General features: G+C 39.8%; 1 protein-coding gene across 1 annotated transcript in view; it reads right to left on the bottom strand.

The window, feature by feature from the left end:
• The window catches only part of LOC139752557 (uncharacterized), a 72,965-nt gene extending 54,531 nt beyond the window's left edge, over nt 1-18,434 (bottom strand). The window contains exons 1-4 of the mRNA XM_071668320.1: nt 18,414-18,434; nt 14,638-18,293; nt 11,661-14,526; nt 10,661-10,739 (exon numbers count right to left, since the gene is read on the bottom strand). Coding sequence (XP_071524421.1) covers nt 10,661-10,739; nt 11,661-14,526; nt 14,638-18,293; nt 18,414-18,434 — 6,622 coding nt within the window. The remainder of the gene's footprint in view (nt 1-10,660; nt 10,740-11,660; nt 14,527-14,637; nt 18,294-18,413) is intronic.
• Between the last annotated feature and the right edge of the window lie 8,893 nt (nt 18,435-27,327).

Below are 27,327 nucleotides of genomic sequence, written 5' to 3'. Positions count from 1 at the left end.
AATATATATATATATATATATATATATATATATATATATATATATATATATATATATACATATATTCCCTCTTTTGGAAAAAAAAAAGAAAAAAAAGCGAGAGGGGAGGATTTCCAGCCCCCCGCTCCCTCCCCTTTTAGCCGCCTTCTACGACACGCAGGGAATACGTGGGAAGTATTCTTTCTCCCCTATCCCCTATCTGTTATCATTAATTCCACTCATCTCTTATCATATGGAGTTGTTCAGGTACATTTAACCTTTTTTTTTCCAAAAGAGGGAATAGAGAAGGGGCCAGGTGGGGATGTTCCCTCGGGGGCCCAGTCCTCTGTTCTCGACGCTACCTCGCTAATGCGGGAAATGGCGAATAGTATGAAAGAAAAAGAATATATATATATATATATATTCTTTTCTTTCTTTCAAACTATTCGCCATTTCCCGCATTAGCGAGGTAGCATTAAGAACAGAGGACTGGGCCTTGAGGGAATACCCTCACCTGGCCCAATTCTCTGTTCCTTCTTTTGGAAAATTAAAAAAAAAAACGAGAGGGGAGGATTTCCAGCCCCCCGCTCCCTCCCCTTTTAGTCGCCTTCTACGACACGCAGGGAATACGTGGGAAGTATTCTTTCTCCCCTATCCCCAGGGATAATATATATATATATATATATATATATATATATATATATATATATATATATATATATATATATATATATATACGTTGAAATGTATGTATGAAATGCCTAAATGTGTGTGGATGTAACCAAAAAGTGAAAAAAGGAGAGATAGGTAGTATGTTTGAGGAAAGGAACCTGGATGTTTTGGCTCTGAGTGAAACGAAGCTCAAGGGTAAAGGGGAAGAGTGGTTTGGGAATGTCTGGGGAGTAAAGTCAGGGGTTAGTGAGAGGACAAGAGCAAGGGAAGGAGTAGCAATACTCCTGAAACAGGAGTTGTGGGAGTATGTGATAGAATGTAAGAAAGTAAATTCTCGATTAATATGGGTAAAACTGAAAGTTGATGGAGAGAGGTGGGTGATTATTGGTGCATATGCACCCGGGCATGAGAAGAAAGATCATGAGAGGCAAGTGTTTTGGGAGCAGCTGAATGAGTGTGTTAGTGGTTTTGATGCACGAGACCGGGTTATAGTGATGGGTGATTTGAATGCAAAGGTGAGTAATGTGGCAGTTGAGGGAATAATTGGTATACATGGGGTGTTCAGTGTTGTAAATGGAAATGGTGAAGAGCTTGTAGATTTATGTGCTGAAAAAGGACTGATGATTGGGAATACCTGGTTTAAAAAGCGCGATATACATAAGTATACTTATGTAAGTAGGAGAGATGGCCAGAGAGCGTTATTGGATTACGTGTTAATTGACAGGCGTGCGAAAGAGAGACTTTTGGATGTTAATGTGCTGAGAGGTGCAACTGGAGGGATGTCTGATCATTATCTTGTGGAGGCTAAGGTGAAGATTTGTATGGGTTTTCGGAAAAGAAGAGTGAATGTTGGGGTGAAGAGGGTGGTGAGAGTAAGTGAGCTTGGGAAGGAGACCTGTGTGAGGAAGTACCAGGAGAGACTGAGTACAGAATGGAAAAAGGTGAGAGCAATGGAAGTAAGGGGAGTGGGGGAGGAATGGGATGTATTTAGGGAATCAGTGATGGATTGCGCAAAAGATGCTTGTGGCATGAGAAGAGTGGGAGGTGGGTTGATTAGAAAGGGTAGTGAGTGGTGGGATGAAGAAGTAAGAGGATCAGTGAAAGAGAAGAGAAAGGCATTTGGACGATTTTTGCAGGGAAAAAATGCAATTGAGTGGGAGATGTATAAAAGAAAGAGACAGGAGGTCAAGAGAAAGGTGCAAGAGGTGAAAAAAAGGGCAAATGAGAGTTGGGGTGAGAGAGTATCATTAAATTTTAGGGAGAATAAAAAGATGTTCTGGAAGGAGGTAAATAAAGTGCGTAAGACAAGGGAGCAAATGGGAACTTCAGTGAAGGGCGCAAATGGGGAGGTGATAACAAGTAGTGGTGATGTGAGAAGGAGATGGAGTGAGTATTTTGAAGGTTTGTTGAATGTGTTTGATGATAGAGTGGCAGATATAGGGTGTTTTGGTCGAGGTGGTGTGCAAAGTGAGAGGGTTAGGGAAAATGATTTGTTAAACAGAGAAGAGGTAGTGAAAGCTTTGCGGAAGATGAAAGCTGGCAAGGCAGCAGGTTTGGATGGTATTGCAGTGGAATTTATTAAAAAAGGGGGTGACTGTATTGTTGACTGGTTGGTAAGGTTATTTAATGTATGTATGACTCATGGTGAGGTGCCTGAGGATTGGCGGAATGCGTGCATAGTGCCATTGTACAAAGGCAAAGGGGATAAGAGTGAGTGCTCAAATTACAGAGGTATAAGTTTGTTGAGTATTCCTGGTAAATTATATGGGAGGGTATTGATTGAGAGGGTGAAGGCATGTACAGAGCATCAGATTGGGGAAGAGCAGTGTGGTTTCAGAAGTGGTAGAGGATGTGTGGATCAGGTGTTTGCTTTGAAGAATTTATGTGAGAAATACTTAGAAAAGCAAATGGATTTGTATGTAGCATTTATGGATCTGGAGAAGGCATATGATAGAGTTGATAGAGATGCTCTGTGGAAGGTATTAAGAATATATGGTGTGGGAGGAAAGTTGTTAGAAGCAGTGAAAAGTTTTTATCGAGGATGTAAGGCATGTGTACGTGTAGGAAGAGAGGAAAGTGATTGGTTCTCAGTGAATGTAGGTTTGCGGCAGGGGTGTGTGATGTCTCCATGGTTGTTTAATTTGTTTATGGATGGGGTTGTTAGGGAGGTAAATGCAAGAGTCTTGGAAAGAGGGGCAAGTATGAAGTCTGTTGGGGATGAGAGAGCTTGGGAAGTGAGTCAGTTGTTGTTCGCTGATGATACAGCGCTGGTGGCTGATTCATGTGAGAAACTGCAGAAGCTGGTGACTGAGTTTGGTAAAGTGTGTGGAAGAAGAAAGTTAAGAGTAAATGTGAATAAGAGCAAGGTTATTAGGTACAGTAGGGTTGAGGGTCAAGTCAATTGGGAGGTGAGTTTGAATGGAGAAAAACTGGAGGAAGTGAAGTGTTTTAGATATCTGGGAGTGGATCTGGCAGCGGATGGAACCATGGAAGCGGAAGTGGATCATAGGGTGGGGGAGGGGGCGAAAATTCTGGGGCCTTGAAGAATGTGTGGAAGTCGAGAACATTATCTCGGAAAGCAAAAAATGGGTATGTTTGAAGGAATAGTGGTTCCAACAATGTTGTATGGTTGCGAGGCGTGGGCTATGGATAGAGTTGTGCGCAGGAGGATGGATGTGCTGGAAATGAGATGTTTGAGGACAATGTGTGGTGTGAGGTGGTTTGATCGAGTGAGTAACGTAAGGGTAAGAGAGATGTGTGGAAATAAAAAGAGCGTGATTGAGAGAGCAGAAGAGGGTGTTTTGAAGTGGTTTGGGCACATGGAGAGAATGAGTGAGAAAAGAGTGACAAAAAGGAATATTTCGAGGTGGGGGGAAAAAAGGAAAGTGGGAGACCAAATTAAATTAAAAAATTTTAATTTTAAAATCAATAAACTTAAGGTTTTAATTAAATTTATACATCACTCTTAATATTAAACATTAATTTTTAAAAAAAATTTTTTTCCTATTGAAAATTTTTTATTATACATCACTAAAAATAATTTAACTACCTTTACTCTTTTCATATGCTATCTCGCGTGCGTGTGGGGGATGTCATTTTATGTGTGGTGGAGTGGCAAAGGGAGTAATAAAGGCAGCAAGTATGAATTATGTACATGTGTCATAGTATATTCTGTGTAGTATTTTTTATTATAAATTTTTTTTTTTTTTTTGCTTGTCGCTGTCTCCCGCATTTTCTAGGGGCGCAAGGAAACAGACAAAGAAAGGGCCCCAACCCCCCCCATACACATGATATACATACACGTCCCCCAAAACAAAAATACATCCACAAGCTTTCCATGGTTTTCCCCCGACCTTCCAAAGCCCCGATTCAAACCCCTGACGCACCTCAACCCCCCGGGATACCCCCATTGATCCAATTCACCATTCCTTGCCCTTCTTTCACCCTCCCCATGTTCAGGCCCCGATCACACAAAATCTTTTTCACTCCATCTTTCCACCTCCAATTTGGTCTCCCACTTCTCCTCGTTCCCTCCACCTCCGACACATATATCCTCTTGGTCAATCTTTCCTCACTCATTCTCTCCATGTGCCCAAACCATTTCAAAACACCCTCTTCTGCTCTCTCAACCACGCTCTTTTTATTTCCACACATCTCTCTTACCCTTACGTTACTTACTCGATCAAACCACCTCACACCACACATTGTCCTCAAACATCTCATTTCCAGCACATCCATCCTCCTGCGCACAACTCTATCCATAGCCCACGCCTCGCAACCATACAACATTGTTGGTACCACTATTCCTTCAAACATACCCATTTTTGCTTTTCGATATATATATATATATATATATATATATATATACTCATTCGATATATTATTATTATTATTATTATACTTTGTCGCTGTCTCCCGCGTTTGCGAGGTAGCGCAAGGAAACAGACGAAAGAAATGGCCCAACCCCCCCCCCATACACATGTATATACATACGTCCACACACGCAAATATACATACCTACACAGCTTTCCATGGTTTACCCCAGACGCTTCACATGCCCTGCTTCAATCCACTGACAGCACGTCAACCCCGGTATACCACATCGCTCCAATTCACTCTATTCCTTGCCCTCCTTTCACCCTCCTGCATGTTCAGGCCCCGATCACACAAAATCTTTTTCACTCCATCTTTCCACCTCCAATTTGGTCTCCCTCTTCTCCTTGTTCCCTCCACCTCCGACACATATATCCTCTTGGTCAATCTTTCCTCACTCATCCTCTCCATGTGCCCAAACCACTTCAAAACACCCTCTTCTGCTCTCTCAACCACGCTCTTTTTATTTCCACACATCTCTCTTACCCTTACGTTACTCACTCGATCAAACCACCTCACACCACACATTGTCCTCAAACATCTCATTTCCAGCACATCTATCCTCCTGCGCACAACTCTATCCATAGCCCACACCTCGCAACCATACAACATTGTTGGAACCACTATTCCTTCAAACATACCCATTTTTGCTTTCCGAGATAATGTTCTCGACTTCCACACATTCTTCAAGGCCCCCAGGATTTTCGCCCCCTCCCCCACCCTATGATCCACTTCCGCCTCCATGGTTCCATCCGCTGCCAGATCCACTCCCAGATATCTAAAACACTTCACTTCCTCCAGTTTTTCTCCATTCAAACTCACCTCCCAATTGACTTGACCCTCAACCCTATCCCTGGGGATAGGGGAGAAAGAATACTTCCCACGCATTCCCTGCGTGTCGTAGAAGGCGACTAAAAGGGAAAGGAGCGGGGGGCTGGAAATCCTCCCCTCTCATTTTTTTATTTTAATTTTCCAAAAGAAGGAACAGAGAAGGGGGCCAGGTGAGGGTATTCCCTCAAAGGCCCAGTCCTCAGTTCTTAACGCTACCTCGCTATCGCGGGAAATGGCGAATAGTATGAAGAAAAAAAAAAAAAAAAAAAAAATATAAATATATATATATATATATATATATATATATATATATACATATATTCCCTCTTTTGGAAAAAAAAAGAAAAAAAAGCGAGAGGGGAGGATTTCCAGCCCCCCGCTCCCTCCCCTTTTAGCCGCCTTCTACGACACGCAGGGAATACGTGGGAAGTATTCTTTCTCCCCTATCCCCTATCTGTTATCATTAATTCCACTCATCTCTTATCATATGGAGTTGTTCAGGTACATTTAACCTTTTTTTTTCCAAAAGAGGGAATAGAGAAGGGGCCAGGTGGGGATGTTTCCTCGGGGGCCCAGTCCTCTGTTCTCGACGCTACCTCGCTAATGCGGGAAATGGCGAATAGTATGAAAGAAAAAGAATATATATATATATATATATATATATATATATATATATATATATATATATATATATATTCTTTTCTTTCTTTCAAACTATTCGCCATTTCCCGCATTAGCGAGGTAGCGTTAAGAACAGAGGACTGGGCCTTGAGGGAATACCCTCACCTGGCCCAATTCTCTGTTCCTTCTTTTGGAAAATTAAAAAAAAAAACGAGAGGGGAGGATTTCCAGCCCCCCGCTCCCTCCCCTTTTAGTCGCCTTCTACGACACGCAGGGAATACGTGGGAAGTATTCTTTCTCCCCTATCCCCAGGGATAATATATATATATATATATATATATATATATATATATATATATATATATATATATATATATATATATATACGTTGAAATGTATGTATGAAATGCCTAAATGTGTGTGGATGTAACCAAAAAGTGAAAAAAGGAGAGATAGGTAGTATGTTTGAGGAAAGGAACCTGGATGTTTTGGCTCTGAGTGAAACGAAGCTCAAGGGTAAAGGGGAAGAGTGGTTTGGGAATGTCTGGGGAGTAAAGTCAGGGGTTAGTGAGAGGACAAGAGCAAGGGAAGGAGTAGCAGTACTCCTGAAAACAGGAGTTGTGGGAGTATGTGATAGAATGTAAGAAAGTAAATTCTCGATTAATATGGGTAAAACTGAAAGTTGATGGAGAGAGGTGGGTGATTATTGGTGCATATGCACCCGGGCATGAGAAGAAAGATCATGAGAGGCAAGTGTTTTGGGAGCAGCTGAATGAGTGTGTTAGTGGTTTTGATGCACGAGACCGGGTTATAGTGATGGGTGATTTGAATGCAAAGGTGAGTAATGTGGCAGTTGAGGGAATAATTGGTATACATGGGGTGTTCAGTGTTGTAAATGGAAATGGTGAAGAGCTTGTAGATTTATGTGCTGAAAAAGGACTGATGATTGGGAATACCTGGTTTAAAAAGCGCGATATACATAAGTATACTTATGTAAGTAGGAGAGATGGCCAGAGAGCGTTATTGGATTACGTGTTAATTGACAGGCGTGCGAAAGAGAGACTTTTGGATGTTAATGTGCTGAGAGGTGCAACTGGAGGGATGTCTGATCATTATCTTGTGGAGGCTAAGGTGAAGATTTGTATGGGTTTTCGGAAAAGAAGAGTGAATGTTGGGGTGAAGAGGGTGGTGAGAGTAAGTGAGCTTGGGAAGGAGACCTGTGTGAGGAAGTACCAGGAGAGACTGAGTACAGAATGGAAAAAGGTGAGAGCAATGGAAGTAAGGGGAGTGGGGGAGGAATGGGATGTATTTAGGGAATCAGTGATGGATTGCGCAAAAGATGCTTGTGGCATGAGAAGAGTGGGAGGTGGGTTGATTAGAAAGGGTAGTGAGTGGTGGGATGAAGAAGTAAGAGGATCAGTGAAAGAGAAGAGAAAGGCATTTGGACGATTTTTGCAGGGAAAAAATGCAATTGAGTGGGAGATGTATAAAAGAAAGAGACAGGAGGTCAAGAGAAAGGTGCAAGAGGTGAAAAAAAGGGCAAATGAGAGTTGGGGTGAGAGAGTATCATTAAATTTTAGGGAGAATAAAAAGATGTTCTGGAAGGAGGTAAATAAAGTGCGTAAGACAAGGGAGCAAATGGGAACTTCAGTGAAGGGCGCAAATGGGGAGGTGATAACAAGTAGTGGTGATGTGAGAAGGAGATGGAGTGAGTATTTTGAAGGTTTGTTGAATGTGTTTGATGATAGAGTGGCAGATATAGGGTGTTTTGGTCGAGGTGGTGTGCAAAGTGAGAGGGTTAGGGAAAATGATTTGTTAAACAGAGAAGAGGTAGTGAAAGCTTTGCGGAAGATGAAAGCTGGCAAGGCAGCAGGTTTGGATGGTATTGCAGTGGAATTTATTAAAAAAGGGGGTGACTGTATTGTTGACTGGTTGGTAAGGTTATTTAATGTATGTATGACTCATGGTGAGGTGCCTGAGGATTGGCGGAATGCGTGCATAGTGCCATTGTACAAAGGCAAAGGGGATAAGAGTGAGTGCTCAAATTACAGAGGTATAAGTTTGTTGAGTATTCCTGGTAAATTATATGGGAGGGTATTGATTGAGAGGGTGAAGGCATGTACAGAGCATCAGATTGGGGAAGAGCAGTGTGGTTTCAGAAGTGGTAGAGGATGTGTGGATCAGGTGTTTGCTTTGAAGAATTTATGTGAGAAATACTTAGAAAAGCAAATGGATTTGTATGTAGCATTTATGGATCTGGAGAAGGCATATGATAGAGTTGATAGAGATGCTCTGTGGAAGGTATTAAGAATATATGGTGTGGGAGGAAAGTTGTTAGAAGCAGTGAAAAGTTTTTATCGAGGATGTAAGGCATGTGTACGTGTAGGAAGAGAGGAAAGTGATTGGTTCTCAGTGAATGTAGGTTTGCGGCAGGGGTGTGTGATGTCTCCATGGTTGTTTAATTTGTTTATGGATGGGGTTGTTAGGGAGGTAAATGCAAGAGTCTTGGAAAGAGGGGCAAGTATGAAGTCTGTTGGGGATGAGAGAGCTTGGGAAGTGAGTCAGTTGTTGTTCGCTGATGATACAGCGCTGGTGGCTGATTCATGTGAGAAACTGCAGAAGCTGGTGACTGAGTTTGGTAAAGTGTGTGGAAGAAGAAAGTTAAGAGTAAATGTGAATAAGAGCAAGGTTATTAGGTACAGTAGGGTTGAGGGTCAAGTCAATTGGGAGGTGAGTTTGAATGGAGAAAAACTGGAGGAAGTGAAGTGTTTTAGATATCTGGGAGTGGATCTGGCAGCGGATGGAACCATGGAAGCGGAAGTGGATCATAGGGTGGGGGAGGGGGCGAAAATTCTGGGGGCCTTGAAGAATGTGTGGAAGTCGAGAACATTATCTCGGAAAGCAAAAAATGGGTATGTTTGAAGGAATAGTGGTTCCAACAATGTTGTATGGTTGCGAGGCGTGGGCTATGGATAGAGTTGTGCGCAGGAGGATGGATGTGCTGGAAATGAGATGTTTGAGGACAATGTGTGGTGTGAGGTGGTTTGATCGAGTGAGTAACGTAAGGGTAAGAGAGATGTGTGGAAATAAAAAGAGCGTGATTGAGAGAGCAGAAGAGGGTGTTTTGAAGTGGTTTGGGCACATGGAGAGAATGAGTGAGGAAAGATTGACCAAGAGGATATATGTGTCGGAGGTGGAGGGAACAAGGAGAAGAGGGAGACCAAATTGGAGGTGGAAAGATGGAGTGAAAAAGATTTTGTGTGATCGGGGCCTGAACATGCAGGAGGGTGAAAGGAGGGCAAGGAATAGAGTGAACTGGAGCGATGTGGTATACCGGGGTTGACGTGCTGTCAGTGGATTGAATCAAGGCATGTGAAGCGTCTGGGGTAAACCATGGAAAGCTGTGTAGGTATGTATATTTGCGTGTGTGGACGTATGTATATACATGTGTATGGGGGTGGGTTGGGCCATTTCTTTCGTCTGTTTCCTTGCGCTACCTCGCAAACGCGGGAGACAGCGACAAAGTATAATAAAAAAAAATAAAAAATGTATGTGGGAGGGTTGGGCCATTCTTTCGTCTCTTTCCTTGCGTTACCTCGCTAACGCAGGGGACAGCGACAAAGTATAATTACATTAATAATAATAATATATTTTATATTAACTAATATATTTTATATTAACAAAAATCTTTATATCATACTCCTAATTATTTGGCTTGAAAGTGTTATCAATGTGCTCCTTAAAATCAAGTTTTCATTTATACGACTTCCCAAATCCTTTACGTTTATTTCAACGTTTCTTGTCCTGCAGGGAACTTGTATGCAGGAGCTGAGGTATCATTGATTGTTCCAAGAAATATTTGCACAAATTTCTCATTAAATTCCATTAGGTTCTTTTCCATCTATTTCTACATAGTATCCATATCTCTTTGCAGCTTTTCATTGTTTTCTGCATCTTTTACTGTTTTACTCATTCTTAAGCCATCTGCAGAACACCTGACTATATCTGATGCGTGTTCCTTCCAGGAACTTCTATCAAGGGGGTGCACATTCTTCCCCCATTTCTCTCCCTACATACTCTTCCACTCTATCTCCTTTGTCAAAGGTGGTCTTCTCCCACCAAACACACTGATGGTACTGTAATACACTATCCTTGCAAATTCTGTCTTGTAAGCTTTCCACATGTCCTGCATATACTCTCACTAACCTTCCTTATTTGACATCATGATCACACAAAGTTTTAAGGCTAACTATAATGGAGGAGAAATGGAAAGATGGAGTGAAAAATGGTATCTGGGTCTGAACACATAGGTGTGTGGAAAAGGTAATTAAGTATATAAAGAAAAATACACATAGTTCTGACAGCAAATTATGTCTACAATTAATAGTATGTGACAAGGTTCTAACATATGAAGGCAGTTCTCCACGAGCTTAATAGCTCTACAGGCATGAAATGAATTATCCATTAACACCAAGTAATCACTTCTAATAAAATAGGCAAAGATTTCTACCCCATATGTATCCTTTATTTCCAAAGCATACTAGCCCAAGAGCAATAGTAAAGCTCAAATCCTGGAAAAAAAAAAGGGTGTGCTACAGAACCCTGCCAACATAAAGCCATGTTTCTAAAAGAAGAATAGACAATACATGTGAAAAATAATCTCATGAAATGGTTTAAAACTTACCAACAAGTGGAATATCTTGACAATCATCCACCACAGCCTGGGCCAATGGCATCTTTTGATAGTACTTAGGCACTTCATCCTAGAAAAAATAAATAAACATAAGCAAATACTCAAATCCTTGTAAATGAAAATAAGTTTCAACATAAGACAGCGAGCATTCTTTTTTAATGTGTCTACATGGTTTAGTGTACACTATAAATGCGCCTCTAAAGGTAAAGGGAACACAAGGCATGTAAACTAAGAAATAAATCATGTAATAGCTTTTTGAAAATTTACAAAATGACACATCAATAGCCGCAAATTTTCTTATACAGAATGGCAAATTAATGGCTGCGAATTCATGTACAGCAGCAGTTTTCAGTACGCATCCAGCCTCCTGAATTCAAGACGTCATGATGCTTGGGGCAACTCCAATGGTCCCATTGAAGAGAATAATTCAATTTGGGAGAAAAAACCAAGCCCTTATTTGGCAGTCAAGAGGGCTCTTCTGACCCACTGGGGGAACTTGGGGGTCTGAGACACTGCTTGAAGCTGGAGAGACTTGAAGATTCGAGGATACTTAAGCCTTTTGGTGAGACTTTCTGCTTCTAGAATCCCCTCTTTACTTTACTTTCCTTCATGAACTGACCTGAAAAGATACAGAGAAGGATACAGAAAGGCTCACCGAGACTTCCCATACATACAATAAAAATAAAATTACCAACTTAATCATCCATTAATCTGAAGTGTCTGTTTATGCACTGGAGTGCATGCCTTGTGTTTCCTGTAACCTTTATCAACAATCAGTAAAAATGACTCAGAATTTTACCTTGTAACTCTTTCCAACATCTCAAAGTTATCAAAATTTAATAACAAAGCTTTCTACATAATATAAACTCTTTAATTCACTTATGAATCTACATTAGAAAAATATATACATATACATATATATATATATATATATATATATATATATATATATATATATATATATATATATATAAACTAAGATCTTACTTACCCCAAGTGTTCTCTTCTTGTCTCTACCGCCTTCCTGAATGCATGAGTAAACAACTTCCAATTCAGTGTGTTGATCAGTTGATTCAGGAGACAGAAGTGGCTCATTCACACAACTTGGCTTATCAAAGGTCTTCCTTTTAGCAACAGCTTGTATTTCATTCATATCCACTGCTGCTGCTTCATAAAGATTTATATTGCCAGGGGATTCACACATCACTGGCATGACTTTCTGGCTCCCATGCATCAAAATCTTACTTTTGGGAACATCTTTGGTTCCCTCAATCCATGCTCCCTTCGGTTCAAGTGCTTCTTTCCTTCGGTGAATGTTGGTGATCATTTCCCTTTGCTTTGATGTTTCCATTAATTTTGATATCAACTTTCCCAACCTGAGATTGCTCTGTCTGGTACTTTCATTTTCAATGTGATGTATACTTTTTTCATCTTGTTGGGGGCTATTCAAACTTACATTGAATGTAGCAAGAAATCTGGCATCATCTATGATAACTGAAGCTCCACCTTCTTCATGCACATGAACACTGAGAATGTCATTAGATGCTTGTGAAACATTCTCCTCTCCATCTATCAACATGCAATTATCACTGGAGGGTAACAAGTTACTACAATGTCCTGCTACTTGGGAAGTAGAGTGCAGATGAGAAGAGGACTGTTCTGAAGCACTGATAACCAATGAGTCAGGTAATACTGATGTAACTGTGAGCTGTGCACATGATGCAATATCTGAAGGATGAGGTACTGATATTGAAGGCAGAACAGGCAATGCTGGAGGATTAATCAATGGAACAGGTAATGAGGATGCACTAGAGGTTGTAACTGGATATGCAGTTGTAAGTGATGGTGGAGAAGACACAGGCAATGATGATGAAACTTGAAGTGGAGGTGAAACTGGCACAGTTGGAAATGATTTTGGAACTGGAACAGATATTGGATACGTATCTGGGGGAAGGTGCGGTACAGAAAATGATGGAGAAACAGGTACAGGCCACGAAATGGATGACTGAACTGATACTGGGGACGGACCAGGTTCTAAAGCTTTAGCTTTTGACAGATTTGAAGTGGGAGTGCCAAAACCACAGACAAAGTCTGACGCATTAGAACTCCTGGATGGAATACAGTTATCATCAGTCTTGTCTCTGGACTCTGTCACTGAGGGCTGCCTTAATGGTTTCAAAACAGTCATAAGAATATCTTTTAATTCTGAGTCATGAACAGACCTACATGCAGGGTTGGTTTCTTCATAATTTGGTGAACATGTAGGTTCTGTTTTGTCATAAGCTGAGGTACAAGAAGTTAAGGTTTGTTCATAACGGTAAAGAGCTTCAGTTAAAGATTCTTTCTCCACTTGCTCATAACTGGGATGTACATCTATGTCATATGTAGGTGGTGTGGTTGTTGTTTCTTTGTAAACTCTTGTAAAAGATACATCCTTCTCCTGCACTTGTTCATGACTGGAAACAGACTCACCGAGGGTCTTTTCACCTAGTGTGCTTGCTGAATCACTTGTAACAGATAATTTCTTATTAAATGTTACTGGTGAAACAGAGGGAGAATATGGTGATTTTCTATCATCCCCCACAGAATGAATATCATTATCACTTTCCTTAACTTGACTATCCTCAAGTGTTGGTTCAGGCACTTTATGATTATCTTTCTGTGAGCCTTCAATTTGTACTTTTGGATCCTCTTTAACAGCTTTAAGTTTAGCCAAATTTTCCTTCTGGATCTTTTTCTTCAGTTCATATTCCTTCTTTTTCTCCTCATACAAATATCTTTTCATATCATAATATTCCTTCTTTCTTCTTTCATATTCCTCAAATCTCCATTGTTTTTTCTCGCCCTTCTCATCATGGTACTTTTTCTTTGCCTCATAATACTGTCTTTTCCTTTTCTCATAATGCCTCATTTTTTGTTTCTTATCCATATTACAGAACTGATTTATTATATCATTTTCCTTTGGCTTTATCTCTTCTGTTTCTTTATTTCCTGACGTTAGTAATGTCTCAGCCTTGTATTCTATCATTCTTATATCTTCACTGTCTGTATTAATTTTATTTTCATTAACACCTTTACACATCAAATCCTTAATTTTATTGGTTCCAAGTTCAGGCATATTAAGCCTCGGTATCTGTGCAGAATCTGTTAAGCTTTGTGAAGAATTGTCTGGGCTATTACGTAAATTGGCAGGACTAGATTCGTTAGAGAACGAGTTAATATACATATGTTCACTCATACTTCTACTTGATGTACTGACCCAACTTTCGACCAATGGGGGTGGGGGTGCATGAAAGGACCATACCTCTGTATCATGCTCTACAGCTGGTCCTAACTGTAGCTTCTCAAGTTCTGCTAAAGGACTCTTGGTTATGCTGGGATCCTTTCTCTTAGCCTCAGTCATACTGCTACTGGGAATAATGCCCCATCTTTCCACTCCTTGAGATGGGAAAATTAAAGGCACTGTCATCTCATGTTCTACTGATGATCCATACTGTTGTCTGTCATATCCTGATCCTGGACTGTCATTGACACCACATCCAGACATAGGGCTATCATAGGAATGAGCTTCCCTTCCTGGAATTTGATGCATTTCTTTCTTAGTCCATCCATCTTTCATTCTTGAATGTGGTGGAAAACCAGGTTCAAGTGTAGTTTTATTTTGATTTCTAGTATCTGCTATTCTCTGAGGATTCCAATCTCCTTTCAATCTTCGACTTTTACGATCATACACCATCTTGTTGGAAGAATATCCTACGGACTTTTTTGATGCAAGCCATTCTTCTCTCTTCGATAAAACTGAAGTCGGTTCTTGAACTTCAGACTGCCTTACATTCGTTAATTTCTTCTTTGGAATCCTGAAAAAAGAAAAAATTTGAAACTAAAGACACATATCAATGTCATCTGATTTCAATGCAATCTTAGGAAATGAAAATGAAAAAAAAATAAAAAATGAAGCTAAAGCTCACCTAAATGTGGTGATAGAGGGCAATGAAGTGGATGTGACCACAGTGCACTCCTTGCTGACTGGAACAACTTCCTTTTCTAAAACCCTGGTTTCACGGTCTTTCCTTCTTTGGAGAAGTTCTTGAAGCTTCTTTTCCCTTTCCTTTATCTTTTCATTTTTCCATTTCACATGATCGTAAATCTTGTTTTTGATCAAAACTTTCTTTTCTTCTTTAAGCTTTTTAATTTCTTCCTGAAGCTTTTTAATATCTTCTTCTTCCTTTTCAGTGTCTTTCTGTTTTATATTTTTTTCATATTTCAATCTTTTCTTCTCCCTGTTTTCCTTTTCAAACCTATCTTTGTCTTCCTTTACCAATACTGCTGTATCCATCTTTTCTACCAATTTATCCTGGTCATCCAATCTCAAACTCTTTGTACATATATTTGGTGCTTCATTCTCAACCTTTGATGCATCTTCATTACCCCTGGGTTCACTACTAGTGATCACCATCTCATCACTGTTATCAGCCTCTGAATCTAAGCTTCTCTCAACAAATAAGATGTTGCTATTCTTATCTGCTTTCTCACCTCTTGTATCCAATGACTTATCCTTATTTCCTACAAATTGGACAAAACCAGAATTCTTCTCTGTACTACCATCCATTTCATTACTACCACTCTGCAAACCTACACAGACTGATGGCTGAAAATTCATGTCTCTGTTACAAGTTCCTAGCACTCTTGGTGGAAACTCAATCACTTCATTTTCCATAAATGTTTCCTTATCTGATTCTGTTACAAATCTCTTCCCTTTATGCAACCTTAAATACAATTCAACCTTTTCCTGATATTGCTTATCCTTTGCTATGTCAAATAAATGAATGGAACAAGGTTTGCATTTTGTATCCAGAGAAATTTCCCTGTCTTGATTCAAATTGTTACTATCGGCACTGCTATCTGATTTAACCTCCTCTGAAATTTCATTACTAATGTCAGATACAGACTGCATAAAATCTGATTCAGATACACCTACTGTTTCTTCTCTGGACATGACTGAGTGAGTATCCAAACATTTATCATATGCTGATGAACAGCTTGCTACTACTTCACCACTACTGGCATAAGCCCTCTCTGAATCAACTTTTGGTAAAATCTCTTGTTGTTTAGGTATCAAACTCTCTGTTAAAACCCCAACAGAATCCTTTGGTCTGTGGTGTTCAAATTTCTCTTTCATATCTACTGCAGTGCTTACAGGTCTTCCATCACAATCAAATCCTTCAACCACATAAGCTGATGGAGTCTGTACATCACTACTTTGAGTTGAATTTGTGCAATGATTATCCTCTGAATCCTTTTGTTCCTGAATATCTCTTTTTCCTCCCAAACAAACTTCAACATCATTTTTCTCTGTCATAACTGTTGAGTTTTCTTGCATATCACTTTTCTTTGTTAAAACAATAGCAAAATTTTCTTGCTTTTCAGTCTTCTCTTTCATATCAACTGCAACATTCCACTGAAAATCATTACTCTCTTTCACATCAATTTCAGTACTCTCTTGCTTCCCATCACCTTTAAATCCCTTAGTTAGGTCTGATAAAGTTAAGGAATTAGTATAATTCTTAGCTGACTTTACATCAATATCATTTGTAATGTGGCATACCAAATTTTCTTCATCCTTGATGGTCTGTATTTTTGGCAACTCAAGGAAATGTTCATTCTTTCTCTTTCCTTTCTTTGTAACTCCCTCCTTAGGTGAAATTGCTTTGGATTTCAAAATTTCTTTGTTATCCCAGTCACTTTCCTCACCACTATATTTTGTTTTAAGAACTATCTTCTTGGAAGTGAAACCCTTTTCCTTCTCTTTCCTCCTCCTTCCTTTGGTAGATACAACTCCAAGAGATGGAATATCTTTACTACCATTTCTATTGGATTTTTTTGAGGAACCTGTGTGTTTTCTGGATGATGGTACTTTATAACTGAAAAATTTTTTCCATTCAGAGAATGAGCTTCCATAATTCTTGACAAACAATTTTACAATATCTGCATCCTCTAAAGCAATCTGGTTTGGATTGATAATAATTTCTTCAAGAATGGTTAAATTTAGCACCAACTTAGTTCTGCCTACATTCTGGAACATATCCATGTCAATGGTTGATGCAAGTGAAGACTGCGAGATAATGAGTGCTGCAGTAATCTGTTCCCGACTATAATAATTATCACCTTCAACAAGGTACCTTACATTAGGAATTACATCAGGTTGATCATAAAGTTCATCTTCACTCTTAAATACTTTAACAGGATACAAATTAACCTGATCTTCTGTTTCTGGTGAGATATCTTGGGGTTCATCTTTAACTTTAGGTTCCTCCTTCACCTTAAACTCTTCAGCTGGATCATCCAAAAAGCCATCAAAATCAAATTCTTCTTGAGGGTCAACATCAATTGGTTCTGATTTCACTAATGACAGGTCAATTTGTGTTTTGCCTAAATCAGATTCCTCTTCCTGCACTGTCTCTGTTTGTTCCCCTGAGTTTGCTAAAATTTTATTAATGTCTCCAAGTATAATACTGCTGAATGTTAACTCGTTGGTTAAATCCTTTTTAATCTTATCATTTATCCCTGAAACATCTTCACCTGAAAGATAACTATTTGAAGTGTTCCTCTCTGAACAATGTCGAGGCTCAAGCACAGATGAACTCTCAACTGGAAATATGGTGGCATCAGTTATATTTGGGCTTACACTTCCAACTACAACATTGCTGAATGTTAAATCATTATCTAAATCCTTATGATTCTTCTCTGTTAACTGTGATACATCTTCACCTGAAAGATAACTATTTGAAATGTCCCCTGCTGAATAACATCGAGACTCAAGCATAGATAAACTCCCAGTGGAAGAGTCAACTGGAACTATGGTGGCATTTGTTGTACTGGGGCTTAGCTCTGAGCTCCCAGTCTCATTCAATGCAGCTACACTGATGTGTCCAATACCGAATTTCCCTGAATCTTCAAGATCAGCACTTATGTTTGGATTAATTAAATTACTATCTGACCGATGCCTTGTATTACCGTTCAATTGTGGAAAAGAAAGACTCACAGTTATAAGACTGGGTTCAGTGCTAAGTCCACTTTGTACTTGGCCACTCACTGTGTTATGGTTTAACATGTGCTGATCATCTGCTTGAGTCAGGATATCATCAACATGGGACAAGCCAGAAGTTCCAAAAACATATTTTTGCACTTTGCAAACATGTACTTCATTTTCACAATCACAATCAAAGTTTCGCCCTTCCTTGAAACTTTCACAGCCAGAATTTTGTCCTTCGATGCCATTATCACTTACAGGCTTTTGCCGTTCACTGTCTTTACCAATAACAAACCTTGGACGTGTGTTCCTATAACAAACATACTTTTCATTTTCCTTGTCATTTTTGTTCACACACTGTTGGTCAACATTGTCATTGTTATCCCTACAGTCTTGTCTTTCAATGTCATTTTTACACCCAAATTTCTTTCCTTTGTCACTTCCATTACTTTTTTCAATATCTGCAAGAATTTTATTTAAGTAATCAATTTCCTCTGCAGCGGTAGCTGGTTTGAAATTTTCCTCTTGATGTCTTACTTGTGAATCATCTGCTCCCACTTCATCTACTGTAGTAAATCCTTTAAGGTCCATAACCTGCAAACAAAAAAAAAATATTAAGACATCTGAAGCAAACCACTTCTTACGTTTTCAGTCTTCACACTATATCCACAAAACAACTTGGAGAAAAGAGGATATGGGTATCATCTTATTTACCACACTGCAAAAGGCTGTCATTACCAATGTCTGGATAACCCAAAGTTTCTCCTTCATCTGCAACAATAAGCCATGTCTTGCAAGCTTATATGCATGACTCAAAATCTACATCACCAAAAAAATTGTAAAGCTAAATTGGAAACAAAAGCAGCATAAAATATGCTTGTATCCAATGTATACTTATGTTCAATGTTTGAATATGTATTTCATCCTACTCACACTAGAAAAGGTAAAAGGAGGTAAATCCAGCCTTTATCAAATGGAAATGCCAATGAGGCATGTTAAATGGTAACCACTTCCAGTGCTGAGTTCCATTTTTCTGTGATTTGTCATTCCAAAAGGAGACAAATAAAAAAATACTAGCTATGGGCTCTTTCTATTATCACCATATGTCTGCTTCTGTTCTTTAACATCATAGCAAAGCTGTTAAAAAGCATTTTCCAACAGAAAACATCTTGATAATACATGCATCTTGACGAAAAAGCATGGAGCAAGTTCTGAAGCAGCACCTGCAATTGTACATGCCAAAACATAATTGTAACCTATAATAAAAGAAGCAACAGAAGATGCATACAACTTATGATTCAGAAGCCAGTTAATTCTCATGTGTGAGAATCCAAATTTATAAATCATATCCTCGATCACAAAAGTAAATAAAAATGGTTTAACTCAAAGGCTAATTTAAGAGATGGTAATGTATGAAGATTTCCTTTCCTAAGATGTGCAAAATAACTTGCACTTACAATTACATGCAACTTGTAGTAAACAAGTAATTATTTCAAATAAAGCCCCTGTGCATCAAGAGTCCAGTAACAAAGACAGCATAGCCTACCCAGACACCTAAATGGCAATTCTCACTCCAGTCTTACGTCACCATACAATAGCCAAATCACTCCTAATGCCACATACTGTCAAGATGGTTATCTCTGAGCATGTTTTGCCATTTCAGATCCCAAACACCATAAATTCACATGTCACCAATATGGTTATACCTATGACTTACATACGAATGATAGGAGACTGAGGTAGATTATCATACTAAGTGTGAAATATCATAAAGGTTTTTATTGCTGGTAGTTTTATAGACCTATGGGTACCATAATACCTTATATATGATATGATAAATTAGCCTGAGCTAAGAACTTTGACAAAGACTACTGAAAGCATGTTGAAAGGTAGGTTAGCCTACTCTACATTGGTGAGCTAAATCTGCTGAAGGCACTGCACAGCTTTTCATAAATAATTGGTACGTATCTTACATTTCTATTCTTTACTAGCAAACAGATAAATATCTTTCATGTCTGAAACTAAAAGTTGATCCTAGCCCTTCCCATCAGGCACACATTTCAACCTAACAAAGCTATTACCCATGTGTAAGTCAACCCCCAATCTTTTTGACAAAAATTTGGTCTGAGAAACTGGAACTAAACATGAGTACATATGGTATATATATATTATTATATTTCTTTATTTTGCTTTCTCGCTGTCTCCCGCGTTTGCGAGGTAGCGCAAGGAAACAGACGAAAGAAATGGCCCAACCCACCCCCATACACATGTATATACATACACGTTCACACACGCAAATATACATACCTATACATCTCAATGTACACATATATATACACACACAGACATATACATATATATACACATGTACATAATTCATACTGTCTGCCTTTATTTATTCCCATCGCCACCTCGCCACACATGGAATAACATCCCCCTTCCCCCTCATGTGTGTGAGGTAGCGCCAGGAAAAGACAACAAAGGCCCCATTCGTTCACACTCAGTCTCTAGCTGTCATGTAATAATGCCCGAAACCACAGCTCCCTTTCCACATCCAGGCCACACACAACTTTCCATGGTTTACCCCAGACGCTTCACATGCCCTGATTCAATCCACTGACAGCACGTCGACCCCGTTATACCACACTGATCCAATTCACTGTATTCCTTGCCCGCCTTTCACCCTCCTGCATGTTCAGGCCCCGATCGCTCAAAATCTTTTTCACTCCATCTTTCCACCTCCAATTTGGTCTCCCACTTCTCCTCGTTCCCTTCACCTGTGACATGTATATCCTCTTTGTTAATCTTCCTCATTCATTCTCTCCATGTGACCAAACCATTTCATTACACCCTCTTCTGCTCTCTCAACCACACTCTTTTTATTACCACACATCTCTCTTACCCTTTCATTACTTACTCGACTGGTTCCCAGTGAATATTGGCATGCGGTAGGGGTGCATGATGGTTGTTTATTTTGTTTATGGATGGGGTTGTTAGGGAGGTGAATGCAAGAGTTTTGGAGAGATGGGTAAGTATGCAGTCTGTTGTGGATGAGAGGGCTTGGGAAGTTGTTTGCTGATGATAAAGCACAGGTGGTTGATTCAGGTGAGAAACAGCAGAAGTTGGTAACTGAGTTTGGTAAAGTGTGTGAAAGAAGAAAGCTGAAAGTAAATGTGAACAAGAGCAAGATTAGGTTCAGTAGGGTTGAGGGACAAGTAAATTGGGAGGTAAGTTTGAATGGAGAAAAACTGGAGGAAGTGAAGTGTTTTAGATATCTGGAAGTGGATTTGGCAGCAGATGGAACCATGGAAGTGGAAGTGAGTCTCAGGGTGGGGGAGGGGACAAAGGTTCTGGGACATTGAAGAATGTGTGGAAGGCGAGAATGTTATCTCAGAGCAAAAACGGGTATGTTTTAAGGAATAGTGGTTCCAACAATGTTACATGGTTGTGAGGCATGGGCTATAGATAGGGTTGTGTGGAGGAGGGTGGATGTGCTGGAAATGAGATGTTTGAGGACAATATGTGGCGTGAGGTGGTTTGATCGAGTAAGTAATGAAAGGGTAAGAGAGATGTGTGGTAATAAAAAGAGTGTGGCTGAGAGCAGAAGAGGGTGTTTTGAAATGGTTTGGTCATATGGAGAGAATGAGTGAGGAAAGATTGACCAAGAGGATATATGTGTCAAAGGTGGAGGGAACGAGAAGTGGGAGACCAAATTGGAGGTGGAAAGATGGAGTGAAAAAGATCTTTAGTGATCGGGGCCTGAACATGCAGGAGGGTGAAAGGTGTGCAAGGAATAGAGTGAATTGGAACGATGTGGTATACTGGGGTCGACATGCTGTCAATGAATTGAACCAGGACATGTGAAGCATCTGGGGTAAACCCTGGAAAGTTCTGTGGAGCCTGGATGTGGAGAGGGAGCTGTGGTTTTGGTGCATTATTACATGACAGCTAGAGACTGAGTGTGAACAAATGTGGCCTTTGTTGTCTTTTCCTAGCACTACCTCGCGCACATGAAGGGGGAGGGGGTTGTTATTTTATGTATGGCGGGGTGGCGATGGGAATGAATAAAGGCAGACAGTGTGAATTGTGTGCATGTGTATATATGTATATGTCTGTGTGTGTATATATATGTGTACATTGAGATGTATGGGTATGTATTTTTGCGTGTGGGGACATGTATGTATATACATGTGTATGGGGGTGGGGTGGGCCATTTCTTTCATCTGTTTTCCTTGCGCTACCTCGCAAACACGGGAGACAGCGACAAAGCGAAAAAAAAAAAATACATATTAAATTTATCTAGTATACTTTGTCACTGTCTGCTGCGTTAGCGAGGTAGCGCAAAGAAACAGACGAAAGAATGGCCCAACCCACCCACATACTAATGTATATACATACACGTCCACATACACACACATATACATACCTATACATTTCCACATATACATATATATACATCACAGACATAAACATATATACACATGCACATAATTCATACTTGCAGCCTTTATTCATTCCCGCCACCAGCCCGCCACAAATGAAATGACAACCCCCCCCAATGCGTGTGAGGCAGCGCTAGGAAAAGACAACAAAGGCCACATTCATTCACACTCAATCTCTAGCTGTCATGTATAATGCACCGAAACCACAGCTCCCTTTCCACATCCAGGCCGCACAAAACTTTCCATGGTTTACCCCAGACGCTTCACATGCCCTGGAAGGCAAGAGCATTATCTCAGAAAGCAAAAATGGGTATGTTTGAAGGAATAGTGGTTCTAACAATGTTACATGGTTGCGAGGCATGGGCTATAGATAGCGTTGTGCAGAAGAGGGTGGATGTGTTGGAAATGAGATGTTTGAGGACAATATATGGTGTGAGGTGGTTTGATTGAGTAAGTAATGAAAGGGTAAGAGAGATGTGTGGTAATAGAAAGAGTGTGGTTGAGAGAGCAGAAGAGGGTGTATTGAAATGGTCTGGTCACATGGAGAGGATGAGTGAGGAAAGATTGACCAAGAGGATATATGTGTCGGAGGTGGAGGGAACGAGGAGAAGTGGGAGACCAAATTGGAGGTGGAAAGATGGAGTGAAAAAGATTTTGAGTGATCGCGGCCTGAACATGCAGGAGGGTGAAAGGCGTGTAAGGAATAGAGTGAATTGGAACGATGTGGTATACCGGGGTCGACGTGCTGTCAGTGGATTGAATCAGGGCATGTGAAGCATCTGGGGTAAACCATGGAAAGTTCTGTGGGGCCTGAATGTGGAAAGGGAGCTGTGGTTTCGGGCATTATTGCATGACAGCTGGAGATTGAGTGTGAGCGAATGGGGCCTTTGTTGTCTTTTCCTGGCGCTGCCTCACGCACATGAGGGGGGAGGGGGATGTTATTCCGTGTGTGGCGGGGTGGCGATGGGGGTGAGTAGGGGCAGACAGTGTGAATTGTGTGCATGTGTGTATATGTGTGTGTCTGTGTGTGTATATGTGTGTGTATGTTGGGATGTGTGGGTGTGTATGTTTGCGTGTGTGGACGTGTGTGTGTGTGTGTGCATGTGTGTGGGGCCATTTCTTTCGTCTGTTTCCTTGCGCTACCTCGCAGGCGCAGGAGACAGCGACAAAGCAAAATAATAATAATAATAATAATAATAATATATATATTTTTTTTTAAAGACTGGGCAAAACAAAACAACATCCTTTACTCATACTTGCTCTCCTGCTATCAACTGCATATGTACTGGAATGAAAAAGCAGAACCAATCACCCACATCTACATCATTTTGATGACTGCTTCATATGTTCTTATTCAGCCAAATGACAACAAATCCTACTCCCACAGACTCCACTGCTCTAATTAGCTCTATCCCATACAGTCTTCTCAAAAATCTCAAAATTTAAGCCCCAGCACCTCAAAGCCTCTTTCCACTTCATTTTTCTAACTCCTTAGTCTTCCCTTCCTCTTACTCCCTTCACTTTATCATATCGACCCTCTCTGTTGGTTTCTATTCACTCACCCGGCACAATGAAACAAAAATACTTCCAGTACAATCTCACTTCAATATGTTCATGTCAAATCTTATGTGACAATGATAATAATCTTATTTTTTTTTTTTTTTGCTTTGTCGCTGTCTCCAGTGTTTGCGAGGTAGCGCAAGGAAACAGACGAAAGAAATGGCCCAACCCACCCCCATACACATGTATATACATACGTCCACACACGCAAATATACATACCTACACAGCTTTCCATGGTTTACCCCAGACGCTTCACATGCCCTGATTCAATCCACTGACAGCACGTCAACCCCGGTATACCACATCGATCCAATTCACTCTATTCCTTGCCCTCCTTTCACCCTCCTGCATGTTCAGGCCCCGATCACACAAAATCTTTTTCACTCCATCTTTCCACCTCCAATTTGGTCTCCCTCTTCTCCTCGTTCCCTCCACCTCTGACACATATATCCTCTTGGTCAATCTTTCCTCACTCATTCTCTACATGTGCCCAAACCACTTCAAAACACCCTCTTCTGCTCTCTCGACCACGCTCTTTTTATTTCCACACATCTCTCTTACCCTTACGTTACTTACTTGATCAAACCACCTCACACCACACATTGTCCTCAAACATTTCATTTCCAGCACATCCATCCTCCTGCACACAACTCTATCCATAGCCCACGCCTCGCAACCATACAACATTGTTGGAACCACTATTCCTTCAAACATAACCATTTTTGCTTTCCGAGATAATATTCTCGACTTCCACACATTCTTCAAGGCTCCCAGGATTTTCGCCCCCTCCCCCACCCTATGATCCACTTCCGCTTCCATGGTTCCATCCGCTGCCAGATCCACTCCCAGATATCTAAAACACTTTACTTCCTCCAGTTTTTCTCCATTCAAACTTACCTCCCAATTGACTTGACCCTCAACCCTACTGTACCTAATAACCTTGCTCTTATTCACATTTACTCTTAACTTTCTTCTTTCACACACTTTACCAAACTCAGTCACCAGCTTCTGCAGTTTCTCACATGAATCAGCCACCAGCGCTGTATCATCAGCGAACAACAACTAACTCACTTCCCAAGCTCTCTCATCCCCAACAGACTTCATACTTGCCCCTCTTTCCAAAACTCTTGCATTTACCTCCCTAACAACCCCATCCATAAACAAATTAAACAACCATGGAGACATCACACACCCCTGCCGTATACCTACATTCACTGAGAACCAATCACTTTCCTCTCTTCCTATGATATTCCTAACAGACAGATGCACTGCAACAGCACTAGATCCCATCCAAACCACTCCATGAGCAGTCATCAGTTCCTAAGGAGAAAAAATAGCCTACCATTTCACTACACTGTAACAATCTATACTCACAGCTTCCCCTCCTCAAACTAAACCAAACCTTGCAAAACACATGAACAATAAAAGAACTCAACAAGCACTACATAACACCATCCTAACCTCATATGAAATTCCACTTCATCAGATGTACATTCATCTGAAACTCCACCACTCATCTCTCTCACATCACACACATCGATTCAACACGTCAAAAGACCCCTCATGTCAAAGATGCAAATCCCACACTGAAGTCACTGAGGACTTCACTCAATCATCATGGGCTCACCCCTACAAAAACATGTGCATCATCATATTTTCTTACCTATGGTCAATCTAAATATCCCAAGACGACATGATTTCAAGACAGAAAGACCTTGTTTAATTCAATTGCCTGACCATTACAACAAAATTGTTGAGGTACGAGAAAACAACAAAATACTGATATGACATAAACAGATGTTGCAAGGTTCTGATAAATACAATAACAGTTTTGTGTCACAAAAAATGTGCAAGATGAGAATAACCATTAAAATCAGAAGATAAATATACTATCATCTAAATATCAGATTACAAAACATTATTGTGAATCAGGGTATTTCCATTATCTCCAAAGGAAAGAGTTCACTTCCCTAAGGAACTGCACTCATACCCTTTCTATTTCTTGTTCCCATATCTAACACCAAAGCAAAAATGAGTTATAATTTCATGTTATTTGCTGATAGAAAAAAAAAAAAAAAAAAAAAAAAATCTTCAACAGAAGGAACTAAACATCTACAAGCTGACAAATAAAGTCTTCCATTGGGCCACGAAAAACATCATGCTCTTAAAAGTGGGGAGTTCCAACACCTCTGATATGGGAAAGTGAAGAAATTAAAAGCAATCCTATGTAACAGATGGACAAAGGTACCATCTCATCAAGATTAAACTATGTGAAAGACCCTACAGTAATATTGCCAGACAACCTTACACTTAGGGGGAAAAAATGAAAGGAAAACACTGCCTCTTCCAAAAAGATGGCAAGTTCAATCTTGCATTAATTCAAAACAAGATAGGAAAAGCCAATAATGATGTTCTTCAAGGCACTAATACTCTCATAAATGAATGCTGATGGGTACTAACATCACCTTTCAAGGTGGGCAAAACTGCAGTTTTTTAAACTATGTAAAGATTTTTCACAGCCCACAATGATGATGTAAAGGAAATGAACTACGAGGAATGACCAAAATACAGAGACTGTACCCTGAGGCACAGCCAGGAAAGGTACATTTAGGAAAAAAAAAGTATTATTACACTTGCCCTGCATTACATTTTGAAACACAGGATGAAGAGTTCTGATGTATTCTCCTGGGTGTCATTATCCACTGGTATGCCTCTTATCCTCATTTGGTAATTGTGTAAATACAAATCTACAGGTATCCTTTGGAAGGGTGAAAGAACTCTCTGAATGGAATTACCAGAAACTTCTACATTGCTATCATGTACTATCTGTTATATCGTACAGTTTCATAAATTTGTTAGTAAAATATACCTGAATATCTAAGATTTGTGTATAAAAATATGATTAAAAAAATCTGGCAGAGTTCTTCACAAATTTCAAAACAGAAACAACACATTTCAGCTAAGTCATCATATTCTATTCATGTTTTCTGTAAAGTCACCTCATTAGTTCTGAATTCCATTCTCTGTAAGCATTCTCTGACAAATGAAATATCCACTACAGTTATATACAACTGAAAGTGTGATTCATATGTGCATGATTCCAATCTACATTTGTACCTTTTGAACACTTTTGGTCATTTAAACACCAAAGCACTGTAATTACAGGAAAAATAGCATGCACTGCTTTGATAATTCCCTTCTGAACAAAATAATGTTCTAATGATTAATGTTTTTGTCTACCAATTCAAACTCTTTGTCCAAATACAATAAAAAAATAAATTTCTGTAACATTTCAAAGATTCAAGTCAAAGAATATGGCATGAGGAAAGGATTTTATTGCATATAAGAAATAGAAAAAATTATCAGATGTTCCAACCACATCAAAATAACTGGAGTAACACTGCCCACTTCAAATTCTATTGATCTCAAGGGTAGTGATACTTTTTATAGTTGACTGTACCTCATAATTTACTCTAGGAAAATCCTAAAGGCATTGTTACCAACCTAATCTCAAGAATTAATTGGCAGAACAGGCATGTAAGACTATGTGCAATATCACCTTTTGTAGTCAAAGGTAACAGACACAAGTGAAAATACCTTGAACATCCAGGGCCCTGGATGTTA

The sequence above is a fragment of the Panulirus ornatus genome, chromosome 13, assembly GCF_036320965.1.
Source record: "Panulirus ornatus isolate Po-2019 chromosome 13, ASM3632096v1, whole genome shotgun sequence".
NCBI classification, from domain to species: Eukaryota; Metazoa; Arthropoda; class Malacostraca; order Decapoda; family Palinuridae; genus Panulirus; species Panulirus ornatus.
The sequence above is the reverse complement of the archived record's forward strand: the minus strand, read 5'-3'. Positions and strand labels throughout refer to the sequence as shown.